Raw genomic sequence first — 20,175 nt, forward strand, 5'->3', positions numbered from 1 at the left:
TGGCGCCCTCCCCTGCACCAGGCTGAGGGCCAGGGAGAGGCTCGGCTGTGAGTGCTCTGCCCAGGTAGATGCCTGGGGTCGCGGAGAAAGCAAGTTCCCTGGTGGAAATGGCTGTGGCTGAGGGAGCTCAAGGGAAGCAGAAAAACGCCCCAGAGCCAGGAGGGCTGGGAAGTCAGCAGGTGCCATCTTTGATTCGGGTTTTGCACGTTTAATAGATGCGCGGTGATGGTAACAGGAAGAAGCTGGAAATTAGCGCGGAGGGCCTGCCTGTGTCCAGGGCTGCCGCTCGTCCTGCATGCTGCCGGGGACATTTGCTCAGAGAGGGTACAGTGTCAGAGAGGGTACAGTGTCAGGGGACCTGTGGTGCTCCAGGACTGTCCCACAGTCCCCAACAGCACAGAGGTGTGCAAGTCTTCCACGTTGTCAGGCAGCCTCACAGCCGGCTGTCCCCTCCTGTAGCTGGCCGAGGGACTGTGCTCACGCCAGGGCGGTCAGCCCACAGACCGCTTCCTGGGCCTCATAACCCCCGTGTGTCTTGGTGGCCCATGTGGGGCACAGGCCTGCCACTGAGCACTGAGCTTTGGGCCTGTTTTCTGTTTTGAATCTTTCTCAGGTGATAGAATGAGCTGACCCCTGACCTGGATCACATGGCCTCGAGGGAGACATTCACACAGGGGCAGCCCCAGCCTTGACTGACAGCCAGGCGGCCAGGGGGCTCTCCTTTGTGAAAGGAGCAGGTCCCTGCGTCTCATCGGAGGCTTCTCTCCGGCACCTTCATTAGCCTTCGTTAGCCGTTTGCCTGTTTACATGTTAATGCATTTTAATAGGTACATAATTAATAGGTACCTACAGACTTGTCAAGTCTGGCACTGCGAACATTTTGAGTTGGATCACTCTTTCTCGTGGGTGTGTCGTGGGTGTATTGGGAGGTGTTTACCAGCACCCCCAGCCTCACCCTCTAAATGCCAGGAACGTCCTCCCTGCCCTCAGATAAGACGCCTAAAACGGGCTCCAGGCACGGCCAGTGTCCTGGTTGAGAACCACTATCCTAAATCCTGCCTCAGCTTGGAGACGGGCCCTGTTCCCATCCCCTGCTCCCTTGGGCAGAGCTGGCTCCCAACCAACACCTGGAGCAGGTGAACTATCGGGAAGTTCTTGCCCACCTCACCTCCCACCCCTCCTGACTTGAGGTCCTGCTCACTTCCATTCTGCTATCTAGAAGGGCCGACTTGGGACCTGGGACAAGTCACCATGCCCCCATGCCCCCAGCTGTAAATTAGGGACATACACAGTACTCGCCTTGGAAGGGGGTATGAAGAGTAAGGCAGTTGATCTCTGTAAAGTACTAAGCACACTTCCGGGCATGTAGCAAGTGCCACATGTATCATTCCTATTCAACAAATAATTGTTTTGGTTGTTGCAAGCTGGGGGCGCAGCGGAACAGGAGAGGCCCTGGGGCTCTCACGGCATCCTGTGGTTGCACCTCAGTTTAACGAATGCTGTGACGGGGAAGTGAGAGGGGCAGAGGAGCTGGCAGGAAGGACACCTCGCCCAAGGATTAAAGAAGGAAGGCTTCCTGGAGGAGGTGGTATCCCAGCCAGGACCTGAAAGATGAGTATGAGTTAGCTGGGTGAAGGAAGAGGAAGAAAAACAGTCTGGGTTACTCATATTAAAAAAAAAAAAAAATTATATATATATGTATGTATGTATATATATATATATATATATATATATATATATATATATATATATATATATATTCCTGAGAAAAAATCCAATTTAATAGGCTGTAGTAGCAAATAGGGTCAAACTATGTCACAGGATTCGGGTTCATAGGCCCTCTGTGGTCTTCAGCATCAAAGTGTGGACAGAGGCACAGTGAGGCCAGGGCAGAGGTCTAGTGTCGAGTTATCACCCTGGAGGGCACTGGGCCCACCCTCCACTCCCCACCACAGGCGACGGATGTGACTTGGTGCTAGGCACCTCCTCGGGCCCTTGGAGGGAACAGTTCAGCTAGAGGTCCCCAGGATGGCCCCGCTCAGCTCGGCATCTCAGAAGCTTGGCTGGTGGAAGCCCCGTGGCCTGGGGGCGGGGAGGGGGGGCGGGGGGATGGAGGGGCCGGGGGCGGGGAGGGGGCGGATGGAGTCTGTGGAGCTGTGGAGCGCATGCGGGTTAGAGCTCCAATGCCCTTGGCCTCAGGGGCCGGGAGAGGCGGGGCCGGCACAGGCGGTGCGGCACCTGGGCCTCCCAGGCGCTGCCTGGGGCACCGCCGGGCCCCCAGTGATGGTGTGTGTATTTCCCCTCTGCCCAGCTACAGTCTCCGCCTGGCGACCCGATGCCCCGCGTCGGCCGCCCCGTACGTCACCAGGCAGTGCAGGAGTGTCAAGGCCGCGGCGGCAGTTCAGCTCCAAGGACCGCTCTCCAAAGAGTAGAAGCTTCATCTGCTTCCCGACAGGTACGACGAGGAGGGTGGAGTAAGTTCCGGCACCATCCGGTGGCTCTGGGGGAAGAGGGGCCCGGGCTGGGGTCTTGGGGTGGGCTGGGAAGGAGAGGAGGGGGTGGGCGTGATGGCGCGTGGAGCCCCACCAGTGTGCCAGGTGGGGCGCGGGCCTTCCTGCAGGAGGGCGCACAGCGGTCCAGAGGGTGGACCCTGGACCTCCGGGACCACCTGGGCTCGGATCCCAGTCCTGCCACTTACTGGCTGGGGGATCTCAACAAGTTACTCAATCCCTCCGAGCCTCAGTCTCCACGTCTATAAAATGGGGACAATGGTAGTGCCTACTTCATAGGACTGTGAGCATTACAAGGGGCAAATGTACGCAAAGCACTTGGAACAAGCCTGGCACTTAGTAAGCACTAGGCGAGTGTGAGCCATCCTTGTAATAATAATGATAATAGTGCTCAATGCTCACACTGAGACCTGGGCTTTAAGCAAGAATGGGCCGAATTCTGCAACTTTGGGGTCTTTTGTGTGGTGCCTTCCTCTCTTCCACTCACCCTCCCAACCCGATAGCCCACTCACTCCCTTCCTCAGCCGTTAGAATTTCTGGGCGTGGCCTTATTTCTGTGGGGGTCGGGAAGAGGCATGAAAATCGAGCCCGCCTCCCCCTGAGAGTGCTGTCTGTGGCGGGGACTGAGCCCGCCCCTCGGGAGCCGGCTCCTGAGGTGGGACGTGCCGCGGAGCTGGGCCGCTGTGGAGCAACGTCGGAATGGACACTAGAGGGCACAGAACTGGAGGGTCCTGGCCACCCTCCCTCCCCTCCCGTTTTACAGAAGGGAAAATCGGGGCTCCCGTGCCAGCAGCTCTCTTTCTAGCCCCACCAAGAGCGCTGTGGTTAAGCGCACGCTTTCTGGAGACGAATCCTGGCTCCAGTAATCCCGGCAGGTGTTTCTCCGTGTTTCAAGTTGCCCACCTGTACAACGAGTGTATTGTAAGGAAGGCGCAGGTGGGCTAGTCCGTGAAAAATGCTCAGGAACGTGCCTGGTATGTAGTGAGCCTTCCATAAATCAGCGCTACTACTGTTACTAGTCTCACCGCGTTATTCTATTCTTGTTATTATTGTCAGTAGTAATATTAATAGCAGCTATTAGTAGTAATCACGATGATGGCCAGGTCCACCAGGTGAGAGGACTGAACTCCTGAACCCCGATTCCAGGCTTGCGTTCAACCCAGTGCAGCAAACATCATCAAGTGCTCGCTCGTGCCGGGCTCTGCGCCAAGTACTGCAAGCGGGGTTCCCACAGGGGACGCCGGGGGCTGAGCCATTCCCCCTCGACAGAAAGCGTGCACCACACACAAGGCTCCGCAGTGCGCTCGACCCGAGTTAAGTCCCACCTCTGCCACGTGGCATCAGCCTGACCGCATAAAAGTCACTTCTTCTCTCTGAGCCGCCATTTCTTCCATGCAAACTGGGGACCTGTGTCACCTGCCACCAGGGTCGTGAGCATTAGAATGAAATCTGGTGACAGCGTAACTACTTTGGAAAACTGTTCTGACGGTGTTGACTGAAGCCGGACACCCCAGGACCCGGCGGCTCCCCTGCTAGAGGTCCACTCGGCAGACGTGCGTGCCCGTGTGCACCAGAAAACACAGTGTTCCTATGTCATACCTAGACGCATGGCATTCCACTCGGCGTAAATATGTGCTCATTTCTCAGTCACGCACGACAATGTCCTAGTGGCATTTCTCATGATGGCCCCAAGCCGCGCACCGGCGGCGGACTAGGCAGGTTAAGGTGGCACGATCCTGCCACAGAACCCTGGAGCAGGGAGATGGAAAGACTTAACACCGCGTGCTCGGGACGGACAAATCTCGGACACAGTCGGCAGAAGGCGCCGGACACAAGGGAGAGGCGCCGACTGCTTCCATTCGTTTAAGTTATAAAGCGGATAGCGTCAGTCCGTAGGGACGGAGGTCAGGGTGGTGGTCATTCCGGGGGTGAGTGGCTATCCCGCCGGGGCCCTCGGCGGGGGGCCGACGGGAACGTGGCCCTGACCCGCTTCCTGGGCCCGGCGCTGGCTACACGGCTGTGCTCCCCCCGCGTGTGGCGCGCGCGTCATCAGTGGCCGAAGTGCCAGGCGTAAGTGGGGTGCTGCTCGGGGCGCGCCGCGCCGCCGCCGATGTTACCGTCCTTGCGTTTTCTTTTTGTCTCCGCAGGACCGGAAGTCCGGGAGTCAGTGCAGCCCGAGGGACTGGCCTTCTGCCCCGTGGGGGGACGATCCTCTTCCAGTTCCAGGAGCCTGCGAGGGGAAGGGAAGGAGAGAGTGCGTGTGTGCGCGCGTGAGTGAGTGAGTGTGCGCGCACGTGTGCGTGCGCGCAGTCTTCGGACGAGCGTCCTGAACCCCAGGGAGGCGGGGAGGCAGCTGGTTCCACACACCGGGTGACGTAGGAGCAGCCCCCCCGGGACCGCGCTCTGCAGCTCGCCTTCCTGTGGGGCTGGGGCCTCCCCTACTATGCAATTTTTAAAGAGCTCCTTGATCCTGCTTTTTTTGCTTCTCGAGTTGTCCTTTGCCATGGTGGGGACCTTAGTCTGGCCCAGGGGTCAGCCCCAGTCCCGTCTGAGGAAGGCCTCCTGGAGGAGGCCATACTCCCCTTCCGACCACCCCACGGCCCACCTCCCTCGCCCCCCAGCACCTCTGGGAATCAGTAGCGTGTAGACACGGAGCCTCGCCGAACCCCGCCTTGGCCTGCACAGTCCGAGCTGCTGGCTCCAGAGTCACTTCCAGATTCGAAGTTGTTCTCAGTCCAAGTGGATCTGGGAGAAAACCCTCGTCCCTGTTTATAGATCGGGGTCCTCCTGTGGGAGAGGCAGGGCATGGGACCTCGTGGATGGGGGGTCAGGGGGGCCGTGTCCCATGTGCTCCTTTGCCTCGCTCGGTGGGACCATCAACACTCTCATCCGAGCTTCTCCAAGAGACACGAACAAACAAATTGGGAAATGAAAAATAATGTGGAGGATTAAAAAGCACATCGGGGGAAGAAAAAGACATTTCCAGAAGCCATCGATGGCGTGCCAGGGAATGACGGAGGCGGCCCCTGCTCCCCGGTGGGACAGCCTGCGCCTCAGAGAAACGGGGCAGCTGAGCGAGGAGTTGGGGCCCAGTTCAGTGAGGGTCTTGGGTGTCGTGCCTTTGGGGCAGGCCCTAGACGAGGGTGTCCGAGGTCACTCTGGCGCTGTTTCCTCGGCCCCGTGTTCAGTGGTGATACATCCAACCCCAAGTGGAAGGGAGGGGACTTGGAAGAATACAAGTGGTCACACACAAATAAAGGGACTTTTTTTTTTCAGGGCTACTATGGTTGAATTTGCAACTCTGTAAATATGTACGTAGACACTTTTAAAAGCACGTATTTATGTCCCTGACTGTAAATGCCCCATTTTTAAAGTTTTATAACTTGTGTTATTTAATTACTGAGTCGACCGGTTGCAGTGTGGGCTCTGAAAATGGTCCAGGAGAAAGTTGTCGTGAGATCCTCACATGGGCAGAAAAGGGCTGACCGTTGGCCTTCGCCACAGTTGTCCTGTTTCCCATCCAGCTAAAGACCGTTGTTCATTTTAAATTTTCATAAACTGGAAGGAATCCTTTTGCCCACTCCTGAAATTAACCCTCCCAAGCATGAAAATCTGTGGCTGTTCCTTATCCCAACAACATGATTTTGTCCTATAAATGTCAGCACTCATGAACTGTACCCAGCCTCTCAATTCTTAAGGGTTTTCCCCTCTCGGCAGCGAGGAAGCCCTATGAACCCAAAACTTCAAAAGTCACCTTCAGCCAATGGCAAATTCTGGAAATGTTTGGGGTGTGGGGTTTGGGGTGCATGTGCAAATGTGCTGGTCAGCTTTCAACACTGAGACCGTCGGGAAAACGGCCACGAGTGTTCCAGTCAAGAAAAGGGGGCGTGGTTTTATAAAGAAGGGTGTTTCCTGGCCCGTGGTGGCTTTGGAGTGTGGGTTTGGATCTCGGGAGAGGACAGTTCTGTATCTGCCATGTGAAGAAAATTAACAATAAAAGTGTGACGTGCGATTGTAAGGAGCCACCGTGGGACTGATAGTTTGGCTTTTGTGTTTTGTCTTCCATTCTGGTGATTTCCGTGTCACGGGGGGCGGGGGGTGGTGGTAGTGGGCTAGGGTGTGGGGGCCCAGAGGGCTCCATTCCAGCAATGAGGCAGAGCTAAAGTTTGGGGGAAGCTCCCTGCGGAAATATTTTACCTGGTGGGCAAGGTTACTCTGAAGTGATTTACTTCAAATCACTCACTCCTGCCAGGAGTAAGTTAGAGAGGCCGCCTGAGGCCGCAAATACATTTTCTTTAAACAGCGTTATTGAGAGCTAATTCGCGCGCCGTACGATTTCCCCGTTTAAGCGTCTGCCTCCATGGCGTTTAGCTTACAGAGTGGTGCAGCCGTCCCAGCTGTCAGCCTTAGCATGGTCTCATCCCATTTCTCATCCCTGTGTCTCCCCAAGTCCCCGGACTTTCGCTCCACCCCAGACGCGTGGTCAGAGCAGATGTGCAGAATGAAAAGTACGGGCTCAGGGGTCACCTGCCTGGGTTAGATGCCTGCTTTGCTCCCTAATGGCTGTGTGCCCTTGGTCACTGACCTCAGCTTGATTCCTCGTCTATACAGAGGGATGGTCACTGTACCTCTGTTCTAGTGAAGACGTAAATTAGCTACCATTTTGTCTCCTTCAGGTGAGTTCACTTACCTGCCTCTGGGATCACCTGTAGCTGATTGTTGAACCAGAGATTCTTGGCCCCCAGGCCCACATCCACTGAATCAGAACCCCCCGAGGGTGGGTCTGGGCCACCCATGTTTGTCAACCAGCTCTGCCTGTCCCACTGAGTTTAATGTCCACTAAGGTGGAGGAGTGTGGCTATAGAAATGACTAGAAATTTACGTTCCTGGCCCGAGCCAGACCACCGGGGCCCCGTGGGTGAGCCAAGTGCTCCCGCTTAAGGCTGATTAGGGTGAAAAGGAAGCTTGAGGCCACAGAGCCGCTTGGCTGAGGGATTGGGGAGTGCGTCTCTGAGCTCCCTGCCCCGAAGAGGGAGGCCTGGGCCCCCTCAGGGGAGAAGCAAAGGCAGAAAAGCAGTGGTCTGGGGTGGGGTGTTGGGGTGTCCAGTTCCCTGTGGGTGCTGAGGGTGTACGTTCACTAGGCCAGGGGACTGGAAGCACCTGAATGCCCCAAATACTTTGCTTGCCACAGCTCAGCTGAGAAGATGAGCTGCTGCCCCCCAGCTGGAAGGGACCTGCGCTCCCAGGGGGTGACGTGGCCTGGGGTCCACGTGACCCCTTCCTTACAAAAGGCTGGCGGGGTCGGGCATGAAGCGCCCAGCACAGCGGGAACCGGAACCTGCAGCCCGGATGGAGTACAAAGTAAGTCTCTCGCTTCTCCTCCTCATCTGCCCTCCTAATCAACAGCAGGACAGGTAAGGGGCAGGTTTGCTGGCAAGGCAAGGTCATTCCTGGTTACATGACTTCCCGTCAGCAGGGCCTGGGGGCCCCCGAGAGTCAGCACTTGCACAGGGCGGAAAATGTTGTACCCTAAACTCCTTGCTTGTCTCCCCCCAGCTCTGGTCCTGGCGGGTTACGATGCCGTGTGTGGCTCTGGGCTGTGCGAATGTCTCTGAATTCCGTCATGTCGCTCTAAGAAACCTCCAAGGGCTTCCGGTTTTCTGGTTTAGGAGCCTGTCTGGCCCCAGCCTCACCTGGCATGGCCTCCCAACCCCGCCGTCTCTGTTCTGCCCGTAGCAGTTGTCTTTCTGTACCTGGGCGACACAAGCTCTCTCTGCCACAGGGCCTTTGCGTGAACTAATCCCTTAGCCTGCAGTGACTTTCCTCCCAATAGCTACATGGCTCTCAGTCTGAGTGTTGTCTCCTCGGCCTCCTTCCTTGACCACTCAGTCTAAAGTGGCCTCCTGGTCGCCTGTCACTTGGCCTTATTTACTTATTTACTTATTAGAAAGTCTTGTTAGATTTTCCAGCTCCTCAGTTCCTCTAGAATGTCAGGCCCCTCAGAGCAGAGGGACCCCATCTGTCTGTTCCCATGCTGGCTTCGGTGTCCATTACCCAGGAGGCCCTCAGGAGTCACCGAGGGAAGCACGGAGAGGCATCCTGGGGAAAATGTGACCCCAGATGAATGCTTGACAAGTGGGAATCAAATGCAGCTGTGAGAAAATGTCTGGTTGGCAGCTTCCAAGCTGGGTGGAAATGAGAGGGGCTTTCAGTAAGATCTTGAGGCATTACTGTCCAGGTAAATTGTTTTTCTTCCCAAGTGAAGGCCAAAAGGTATTGGCTAGCTTCATCACCTGGGGTTCTAAAGATTGCACTGCGTAAATCAGTTACAGTAAAGAATTTGCTTCCAGTCGGGATGGATGCCAGCAGCCTGTGAGGGTTAGAGACGACAGGATGTCAAGGGATAGCGATGTGATTTATTGTTGAAGGTCCTGGACGCACCTCCGTCCTTGTCCCTTTGGCTTTCTCACAGGTACAACAGGAGGGTTACAGGGACTAGCGCAAGGAATAAGAAGGCCCTGAGTTATACACGCCCCAATCCCTTGAAGGGCCTCTTACAGGATATCGATTAATTCTGGGAAGAGGTTTTGAAGTGTCAATTTGAATCTTAATAAGAGGGACTCCATGAATTCTGCCAATATCAGTCGAAGATTTTGCCCATAAAGAAGATGGCAGTTGGTCTAATAGAGATAATCGCTCTCAGATTCAGCTGCTATACCCATCAAAAGAGGAATGAGAGACATTGAAAGGCCATTTAATTCACCTAATGGGCCGTTCTGTCGGTTACCATCTAACATTATTAACCCCCTTTCTCGGGCAAAGGATATTCCAGCATGATACTTGACTAGGAAGTTTTGGCCAAATAAACGGGTAGGAGCAGAAGAACTAAGGAGAAAACAATGTGTGTCTCTTACGGGGCCTAAGCCAAGAAGAGTAGGTTCAGAGGCACGAGCCTTTCGAGGTTTATTTGAAGTCCCCGCTACGAGAACTGTGGTTACACTGGGACTGTTTCATGACGTGGGGTTGAGCGCCGAGAGTAGCGCCTGTGTCAGGGAGAGCAGAAGCAGCGATTCGAAGAGAAATGTCTCCAAGCCGATTTCAGAGGAAATATTGGGAAAAGCCCGCGTAGCTCCTGGGAGGCCCACCACTGGGGACGAAGCCTCGGGAAGGCTGGTTAGAAGGCCGAGAACACCTGAAACGCTTCGACTACAGCAATCCCTTCTCCAGTGTCCCGGCTCTTGGCAAAAATGGCAAGTGTGGAGCCTTTCTGTCTCGCGTAGGGCCTCTCATTTGCAAAGGCCGGAAATTAAAAATCGTGGCAATCTTATTTCTAGGTGACTCATCTAGAATACAGGCACGTCGATTGGCCTAATTAACCAAATCGAGGGCAGACGCGGTCTTCTGTTCCATGCTGGTCCTCCCAACTAGGGGAGAAAGAGCTCTGTTCAGCCCCTTAACAAAGAATCAAGCTACCGAGTGGAGCCTACATCTGAAGGGAGACCAGCATTTTCCTTAAAAATGCCCCGAAGTCTGTCATAACAGGCATGAACAGATTCATCAGACTTTCGTGATTTTGCTCCCATCAATGGGCTTTGGGAAAGAAAGCCTCAGAAATCGCTTGGTGTAATTTTCAAGCCAGTGTTCTAGCTTCTTCCCCCAAAATTGGAGGTTTGCTTTTGTAAGTCCCTTTCCGGATACTCCCATCTGGCGATTCTCATCCATCGTGGAGCCGGGCCTTCACCAACTAACGCGCAACTCAGCTGACATCGATCAGAAAATCCAGGCTGATGGGCCAGAATAAAAATAAGAAATTCCTCAGCAAACTTGCCAGAATCCTCATGTACTTCAGGGAATTTCTTTACAATGGCTTGTCATGCCGCTTCAGTCAAGGGGACAGATGAAGCTTGGGGTCAGTTAGGGTCCCCGAAGGGTTTAATTTTAAATGGGAACATAGCGATCAGTTCCGAGGAAGAAAAAGGAGAGGATTCAAGGGAAAATGGCAGTTGGGGGGGGGGGAATGGCAGGTAAGGAAGGTGGCAGAGGAAGGCAAGTTGTCCTCGAAGGTGGAGCCGGAGGCAGGGGGGTGGAGCAGGCGGGGCAGGAGCAGAACAGAGCTGCAGAGGAAGGGCACGCGGCTTCGGATGCCCCTTTTTTTAAAAAAAAAAGTTTCAGTAGCCTGTTAATTTCAAGACTTTTTTCCCAAGGGGGTAACTTCAGATTCTTGGTCTCATCTGCAACCCTCAAAATACCCTTCAAAATAGGCATTCCACTCAGCTTTACCAGTTTTCGCGTTGTTATGGTCTAATGCGGTTTTAAGAAAAGTACGTTTGGGAATCTCGAAAGTTCCCCCAACGTGGCCAATGATTTTCTGAATGGCTTGTAGTCATATCTGTCCATCTAGTGAAATAGGCGCATGGACATTGTCCCCCGCTTTTAACCACCTGTTCCGCCAGTGTCCCTGGCAGAGGAGGGTCGGTCTTAAAATATTTGGATAGCTGAGATCCCATTTTTTTTTTTTTTTTAAGAGACTTTTCTCTACAGCAAAAGCCCAATTAACAACAGCGGGAGCAGCCTGCAGGTCAGACACCAGTCAGCCTCACTCTAGGACCAGGCCGAAGGCTAAAAGCCAGTCCTCGCAAAGTAACAGAGCGCAGGGGGTCCAGTTAGAGGCTGAGCTGGGTGGCTCACCCTTCAAGGGAACAGCACAGCCTAACACTCGGCCAAACCGACTAATTTTAGTAGATGGTAACCTCTGTCTCCCAAGGACTCCAGGTGAAAGCCAGTTTGGTCTCACAAGGACAACCCATTTCCGAAGAAGTTGAGTGAACGTCAAATCCAGTACTCAGACAACAGACACATAGACAAACAAGGCTTTTTAAACAACCACCACAACAAATAACTCTAAACGAGAATTCCTGGCTATAATCCAGAGAGCTTCAAAATGCAGAGCGAAGAAGGTTTGGTTCGTCAAGACTTGCCCTAAGCTTCGGATCGGAGCACAAGCCATGAGCCCATCGGCTCCGCGTGAGCTGCCGACACATGGTCGCTCACCTGCCCTGAAGCTGACAGGGTTCTTCTTCTCTGGATTCTGGATGAGTCCCCAAAGGTTGACTGACAATAATAACGACTAGGTGTTTTGTCGTCAAAAAAGGATTTATTTGGGGAAAAAGAGAAGGTCGCAACCCAGGGCACACCAACGTGGCAAGCTACAGCACCACACTCTGGCCTGCGTGCCGTGATGGAGGGGTATTGATGTAAGAGGAAAGGAAGTTAATGGAAGGGAAAGTTAGAACCACAGAGCTTTATTATAAACATTAAACAGGGTTCTTCCTGTGTGGTTCTCGCCATCACATAGAGCGCCAGAGCTTCCCCAAACCCTGGCTCCTTCCACAGGCCCTCCCGACTGACTGACTGACTGACTGACGACTGACTGCGTTTGCTTAAAGTTCTAGTTCGTCTTTGTCACTGTGTAGGGGTCTCTGTGTGAGGACTATTTTAGCGGCTAGGGGTGGGATGGGGGTTGGGGAGGGAGAAGGGGGCGTTTTATTTTAAATGCCTCTGTTTCAGAGGAAGGGTTGCCGGATAAGATCCAGCATGCCCAGCTATATTTGAATTTCAATGAGTGATTTTTTTTTTTTTAAAGTACAAGTCTCAAATATTACATGGGGTGTACTTATACTGACAAATTATTGTAGATCTGAAATGGAAATGTAATTGAGTGTCCTGTATTTTTATTTGCTAAATCTGGCAGCCCTATTCAGAGGGCTGAGCCCCTCCGCGATGCCGTTCTCGAATCCTCGAGGAGGTCTTGCCGGGTTCCAGCTGGTCACTCTGAGCGCTTGTCAGCCAGCCCTGGCCCTCAGCCCAGTAGCCGGGGCAGAGGCGCTCCCTGCTCTTAATTACAGCTCATGCTGTGGATGGGAAGGTCACCGAATGTCAAGTGGGGCCCTGAGGACGCTGAAGAGTGTTCAAGTGGCTCTTGAAACTTGCCTACATCTTGGCATCTTGGGGTTGTGGCTCTGACTTTTGCTTGATGCATCAGATTTAACAAAAAGAAAAAAAAGAATGAGAGAGAGATTCACCTTGTCTTTCTTGCCATCCGATGTGAAAGATTCATGTTGCAAAACGCCATCACTTTGGGGCCAGGAAGGGCTCCTCCAGCTGTGGGTCCCCTTGACCTTTCCCAGGGCCATGCTGGGCGAGCCCTTCCAAACCAGCTGTCAGGTGGCCCACGTCTGCTCTATCTTACCCAGGTGCCACTGAGTGATGCTGGCAGACCTGAAGCACAGAGCAGAGGGAAGGCAGGGGCATGCGGCTCATGGACGCTCACCAAGGGGCCCAGGGAGGGTGGCCTGCTGTATGGGCCATCCATCCTGGGACTGCTGCATGACCTTGGGAAGTTATTGACCCTCCTCAAGCCTCAGTTTCCTCATCTGTAGAGTGGGGATTGTCATAGTCCCTTCCTCATAGAGTTGTTGGGAAAATTAAGTTGATCGTTACATCGGAAGCGCTTGGAACGGTGCCCGGCTCGCGGTGTGGCTGTGTGAGTCACCGTGTCCCGCATACTGGGCTTTTAAACACGAAGAGTCTCATCACTTCACGTGCCCTTTAATGAGGGCGGGTGTTTGTTGCGGGACATGCGATAGCCACTTCTAAGCTTTCACACGGACCCTGGACATCTCGTGCTGCTTTGCTCGCGGCATGATTGCCTACCGTGGAAACGGTATTGAAGTGCAATCCGGTCACACGTCACCTAACGATGGGACCTGTTCTGAGAAGTGCATCGTGTGACCGTCACCTGGGGTACTCACACACCCCTCGATGGTCTAGTTTCCCACACACCTAGGGCCTGCGGTGTGGCCCGTTGCTCCTGGGCTGCAAACCTGCACAGCACGTCCCTTGTACGAATAACACGATATTAAATCAAGCACCGAGAAAACGACCCCGTCGAGGGGCGTGGTAAACGTGAATTGCACGAGGCTGGTTCAGGGCAAACGTTATAAGTAGGTGGGGTACACGCTCGACGGTAAAAACGCGCAGTGCAGTACACAGATAAACCGGTGACGCGGTTGTCTGGCATCGCTACCGAGTGTCGCGGGCTGTGCGTAACTGCACGCGCTGCGCTGTTCCACGCCCGGCGGCACCGCGAACACGTCACGCACCGCGACATGACGCTCCGACGTTACGTCCAGCTCCATGTTCGTCTTCTGGGACCTCCGTTGCGCATTCGGTCGGGCCGTTGACCGGCTACATCCCTAGGTGACAGGAATTTCAGCTCCGTTTTGATCTTGTGGGACCACCGTCGCGTATTTGGTCCGTCGTTGACCAAGAAGCCGTTCCACGGCGCGTGGCTGTGGTGGGGACCCTGCCGACCGCCGCCCAGGACGGGCTGCGGCCGAGCCTGACGGGAACCCCGCAGAGGTAGGTCCCGGGGAGGAGGAGGCGGCCTCAGAGAGGACGCAGGGCTTCAAGGTTGCAAACGGTGATCCAAGCCACCAGTCTGTTCTTGAAGGTCCAAGCGGAACGTGTCCTGTCCCCAAGTCCCCATGGGGTATCCTCCAATTGCTGCGAATGTCCGAGGCTCTTCCCTGGCTTCCCAAGGCTCTGTGGGTTGCCTGACGCCACCCAAGGTCCCCGCGCCCAGCCCCTCTAAGGCAGGGGATGCTACGGGACTCCTGAGAATGTCCGAGAGCAGGGCCCCCCTGGCACAGGGCGTGGGCCAGCTGCCCTGGGGTCTGTCGCCAGCTCGGTTGTGCAGTCTCGTGGAATTTACGTCTTTACTGAAGTGCCCTCGCTTGGTCTCCTCCAGACGGGTCCCTGGAGAGGGGCACGGGGAGAGCTTTATGCAGAGGGCTGACACAGGCCACATTCTCCCTGGTGACCGCAGGGCTCCATGGCACCTCCCCAGCCAGGTGTCCCGGGTGGGCTTATCTGGACCTGGCTCTGTGCACATTTTCTCCGTGGACCTACTGCTGCTTCCGAAGGTCTAGTAACGATCTCCAGGCTCAGCAGAGAGCAGAGTCCAAGGTCGGGGCAGGGGAATGTGGGAAGAAAGGCAGCCAGCAGGACGTGCTGTCAGTGTGACGGAAGAGCCACACCTTGCGTGGCCAAGCCAGAGGGCTCGTTCTGTTCCAGCCTTCCTCCCTCTTCCCCAAACGCATGCCCACTGCCTGGGGAAACGTTTCCAGGTGTGCTGTCCCTCACTCGACTGCGCCGGGCCAGTGGTTGGGAGAGGACGTCCGGTTTTACCTCTCCTGCCAACGAGACGTACCCGAGCTCGCTAACAGCTCCTGAGGCTCCATCCCCTCCTGATGGGAGGCCTGTCCTCTTCGGAACACCGTCCCTCTGTAGTGACCGTCGTCAATCCACACAGGAGCAGCCATGGTGGGTGGAGCCCTGGTCTTCATAAGAGGAAGTGGGTTTTTTTTCACAGGGCGCGAAGTTCTGGGATCATGCGTGCAGGAAGGAAGGGATGTGATGAGTGACGGGAAGGGCATAATCGCCCCCAAATGCTTAAGATGTTTTGCCCCAGAAGAGGACCCCAGGTGTGGCTTTGCAGCAGAGCTAGGACCTCTGGCAAAGAAGATGCAAGAGAACAGACTTGCCTAATGTGAAGCCTTGCTTGCCTTTCAATCTAAAAAATATGCCCGTGACTGTGTCTTTGCGATGGACCAGCCACAACACTGAGCTTGTCCACATTGAAGTCAGCGCCATCACATGGCCACCTGTGGCTAGGACCAGTCCCTGACTGGCTGTAGAATGCCGGGTGGAGCTGGGGCTACCAGGCCTTTCTCCCCGGACCCCCCAGGAGCAACGGGGGAAGACCAAATGGCCGCTTTACACTTTTTTTCATACTTTCATGGGTTTTCGTTTGTAATCAGGCGCATTGAGCATACTTTAGCATGCTCGTTACGAATGCATCTTATATTTGGATGCATTTAACCCTCCGAAAAGCAGAGAGTTCCCCTTGTGAGGGCCTGTGTTCCCCACCAGCTGGACAAGTGAGAAGGGTCGGATGGCCTGGTGGGACCTGATCAGGGAGCAGGAGACATCCCTTCTGAGCCGAGGAAGGACCTTGAGGGCGGGAAGGCTGTTCCTGCAGTGCTCGCAGAGGGAGACTGTGCTCCCGGTCAAGGTCTAGGTCATCCTCCCCAGACCTTGGTAGACCTAAGGGTCCTAGAAAATTGTCATAGCGAGCTGAACGGCCCCCACTCGTGAGGGGGCGCGCCTGGAATCTCATCCTGAGGCTCCGTCCTGGGGCGTGTTTGTGGCTGTACCTGCTCATCACCGCCGGTGGAGGCGGCGCCTCCCTCACGACGGGGGGTGAGGGAGGGTTCGGGGGAGGCTGCGGTGATTCTCTGCTGGCGGAACCGCTGTCACTGCCGTTCCCAGTGGTGTCCCCGCCTACGTGGTGTTCGTGGCTCTCCTCAGTGCTCGCTCCAGTCTTCCCGGTTATTTGCACCCCTACGTGGCAATACACCGATACCCCTCGTACCCCAGCCTGCCCTGGTGCCCCCCGCCCCCTTCCCTGCTGGGGGAGGCTCCGTGCCGACAGCAGCAGAGCTGTTGAGATCTGGGTCTAATCCTGGCTCTGCCCGTGTGATCTGGTAACCTCTCCGGGTGTGACTTTTCCTGTCTAGTGTGTGTGTGCGTGCGCGCGTGTGCGTGTGTGTCGGGGGTTCCGAGACGTGAGAGAAAGCCTGTGAAAGATGCACGTTGGCACAGGCCACACAGTGAGCCTTCCATGGGTGCAGGGCACCGGGGGAACCTAATCTGCTATTACTGGCACAAGGTCCTCTTCTGATGTTTTGTGGGCACCTTCTGGGTTGTGTGAGTCTGCTCAGGCTGCCATAACAAAACACCACAGACTGGGCGGCTTAAACAACTAATTAATTTTGTCACAGTTCTGGAGGCTCGAAGTCCAAGGTCAAGGTGCTGGCAGGGCTGGTTTCTCCTGAGGCCTCTCTCCTTGGCATGCAGATGCCTGTCTGCTCTCTGTCTCTCCCTCATATGGCCTTTTCTCTGTGCACCCAAACCCCTTGTGACCCCATTTAGCTTAAACTACTTCTTTAAGGCCCTACCTCCAAATACACTTTCTAAGGTGAACCAGGAGCTAGGACTTCAACATATGAGTTTGGGGAGTTGGGGGGGGGGGAGGACACAATTCAGTCCGTAACATGAATGTTCTGATATTTTTCCATCCACTTGACGTTTCAAAGGCGGTCCACGGAAGAGACGGCTGAGTCTGTAGTAGGCGTGGGCCTTGGGATGGGTACAGGAAGCTGGTCTGAGTCTGCTTCACTAAAGGCATCAAACAGCCCCTTCCGGCGCTCCCCAAAGGCACGTTGCCATTTTTACGGTTGGTGACCTTCCTCGAAGTTCTGGAACCCTGACAGCTTTTAGCTTTGTGACGTCCCACTATGCACATATCAGTCAGGCGGGGCTGTTTATGCTGCAGTAACAAACAGAATCTTAGTTGCTGATAATAAGTGCTTATTTTTTGCTCACACTGTTTGTGATGGGTGATTGGCTGGGAACACTTTCCCCATATTTACTAACTCCTGGGATGAGACAGACAGAACAACTGCTATCCTTATTTTTTTTAACGATTATAAATCAAGTACAGATACAAAAAAAAAAAAAAAAACACCAAACAAATACACCCCTTGGTGAATTATATAAAGTAAACTCCTAACTCCCACCCAAAACAGGACTGGGACTTGGCCAGTCGCCAGTCCCGGCTGCCCTCTTTCCCTCCAAAAGTAACCACTGTCCTGACTTTTGTAACAATTGCTTTCTTTCTTTTTTGTTTGTTTGTTTTTTTGTTTCCTATTTTGCGATTAATTGTAAATTCACATGGAGTCATAAGAAATCGAACCACGATCCCGGGCCCATTGCCCAGCTCCCCCGCCGTGGTAACTGCGGTGCGGGACCACAGCCCAGATGTCGACGTAGGAGAGGTCAGGAGAGGTCGAGATGCAGGAGGAGGCCACACGTCGCCCTTATATTGCCACACCAACTTCTGTCCCTCCCCTTCTCCTGAACCCTCGACAGCCACCAACCTGTTCTCTGTCTCTCTAACTCTGTAATTTCAAGAATGTTACATAAATGGAATCGTACCATGCGTAACCTTTTGGGTTTGGCTCCTTTACGCTCAGCGTAATTCTCTGGAGAGCCGTCCAGGCTGCCAGACGGATCAACACTTGGCTGCTTTTTACCGCTCAGCGTGGTCCACAGTGTGGATGGGCCACCGTCAGCCGCTCACCCGTTGACAGGCGTCTGGGCTGTTTTCAGTTTGGGCCGTGGTGATGAGGAAAGCTGCTATAGACTCCTGTGTATGTATTTGTGCGGACGTAGTTTTTGTTTTTGTGCGGTAAATTCTTGGGAGTGCAATTGTTGAATTGTGTGCCTAGTTTTGTTCTGTGTTGCTTTAGGTTTAAGAAATTGCCAAAATTTTCTGAAAGGGCTGAACTATGAGTGATCCTTTCTCTGCATCCTTGACAGCATTTGGTGTTGTCTATATTTTTTATTTTAGCCATTGTGGTTCTAATTTCCTTTTTTCTGATGGCTAATGGGGCAAATGTTTTCATGGGCTTATTGGCCATCTGCATATCCTCTTGGGTGAAATCTCTGCTCATGCCATTCACCCATGTTCTAATTGCATTGTTTATTTTCTACTATTGAGTTGCGAGAGTTCTTTATATGTTCTAGACAATAGTCCTTTGTATAGTATGTGGTTTGCAAATATTTTCTTCCGGTCTGCAGCTTGTCTTTTTGTTCTTTTAACAGGGCTTTTTCACAACACAAACTTTTTAAAAATTATTATTTTGATGAAGTTCAGTGTACCAATTTATCCTTTTATGGATCATGTTTTTAGTGTCACGTTTAATAACTTTTTACCTAGTCCTAGATCCCTAAGAGTTTCTCCCATGTTTCTTTTATAAAAGTTTCATAGTTTTATGTTTTACATTTAATCTGGTGAACCATTTTGAGTTCAATTTTGTGTAATGTTTGAGATGTAGGTCAAGGGTTTTTTCTTTCTTTCTTACGAATATCCACTTATCTCAGCATCATTTGTGAAAAAGGCTATGTTTCCCCCATTGAATTGCTTTTGAATCTTATCAAAAATCAGCTGGGCTTATTTGTGTGAGTGGGACTATTTCTGGATTCTCTATTCTGTTTCATTGATCTATGTTCTAACTTTTCCTGCCGCCTTATGGTAATTGACTGATAGTATCACGTAGTCTTGATTATTGTAGCTGTGTAATAAGTCTTGAAACCAGGTAGACTAATTCCTCCACCTCCATTTTTTTCCTTCAAAATTTTTTAGCTATTTTGCTTCTTTTGCTTTTTAATATAGTTTTAAAATCATTTTAGAAATTTCAAATAATCTCTATATAAACAAGAAATCTGCTGGGGCTTTGATAGGAATTGTGTTAAAAACTATACATCAATCTGGAGAGAACTGACATTTTTACTTTGTTGAATCTTCCAATCATGAACATAATCTCTCTCTCCATTTATTTAGATATTCTGTTATTTCTTTTATCTATGTTGTATTGTTTTTAGCATAAAAGCCTTGAACATGGTCAACTAGATTTTACCTAAATATTCTATTTTTTGAATGATCGAAATGGTGTATTTTGAACTTCGATGCTCATGTGTTCCTTGCAAGTATAAGAAAATACAATTAGTTTCGTGTGTAGATCTTATAACTTAGGACTTTGATGAAATCACTTAGTAGTTCTAAGAGTTTTTGGTAAATTCCTTGGGATTTTTTTTGTATAGACAATTATGTCATCTTCAGATAGGGACAGTTTCATGTCTTCTTGTCTGTTCTGCATGCCTTTTATTTTTCCTTGTGTAGTATTGGTTTTAATTATGTTTTAAATACTTAGTAGAATTCTCGAGTGAGACCAGCTGGGCCTGGACATTTCTTTTTGGGGAATTTTTGTGTTATGACTTCAATTTCCTTAATAGTTAAGGGTTTAAACTATCTATTTTAAATTGGGAGGGTGGTGGTAATTTATATTTTTAGATGAATCAGTTTCTTAAAGTCGTCAAATGTATGTGTATATAGTTGTTTATAGTAGTCCTTTATTATTCTTGATCCCGTTTCAGTCCTGATCCTTTTCCTAGTTGTTTCTTTGTCAGGCTTGCTGGAAGTATATCAATTTTACCAACCTTTTCAAAGAGCCAGCTCTTTATTTCACTGATGTCCCATATCATGTTTCCGCTTTCAATTTCATTGACTTCTGACCTTTAGCGTCTCCTTCCTCCTGCTTGCACTGGGTTTCTTTTGCTCTTCTTTTACAAGGTTCTTGAGGTGGGAGCTTAGATTATGGAGCTGAGACTTCCTCTTTTCTAACGCGTGCAGATTGTGCTATAAATTTCCCTCTCGTTGTTAGTCGTGTCCTAGAAATTTTGCTCTTCCGTGTTTTCATTTTCATTCAGTTTAATGTATTTTTGATTTCTCTTGAGACTTCCTCCTTGACCCACGAGTTATTTAGAAATGTGTTGCTTAGTTTCCAAGCCGTTGGAGATGCTCCTGCTCTCTTCTTGTATTGATTTCTAGTTCGAGTTCATTCGGTCAGAGAATAACCTGTGTGCTTTCAATCTTTTAAATTTGTCGAGGTTTATTTTTTCCAATTTTATGGAGATATGC

At 52.1% G+C, this 20,175-nt stretch overlaps 1 protein-coding gene across 7 annotated transcripts in view; it reads left to right on the top strand.

Annotated features, from left to right (window-relative positions):
• The window catches only part of PRDM2 (PR/SET domain 2), a 105,136-nt gene extending 98,596 nt beyond the window's left edge, over positions 1 to 6,540 (top strand). For all 7 annotated transcript variants that reach the window (XM_016149470.2, XM_016149471.2, XM_016149473.2 and 4 more), the window contains 2 exons: positions 2,312 to 2,455; positions 4,658 to 6,540. In XM_016149470.2, coding sequence (XP_016004956.2) covers positions 2,312 to 2,432 — 121 coding nt within the window. In that variant the 3' untranslated portion in view covers positions 2,433 to 2,455; positions 4,658 to 6,540. The remainder of the gene's footprint in view (positions 1 to 2,311; positions 2,456 to 4,657) is intronic.
• The last annotated feature ends 13,635 nt before the right edge of the window (positions 6,541 to 20,175 follow it).

This window comes from Rousettus aegyptiacus, unplaced genomic scaffold, assembly GCF_014176215.1.
Source record: "Rousettus aegyptiacus isolate mRouAeg1 unplaced genomic scaffold, mRouAeg1.p scaffold_m13_p_1, whole genome shotgun sequence".
NCBI classification, from domain to species: Eukaryota; Metazoa; Chordata; class Mammalia; order Chiroptera; family Pteropodidae; genus Rousettus; species Rousettus aegyptiacus.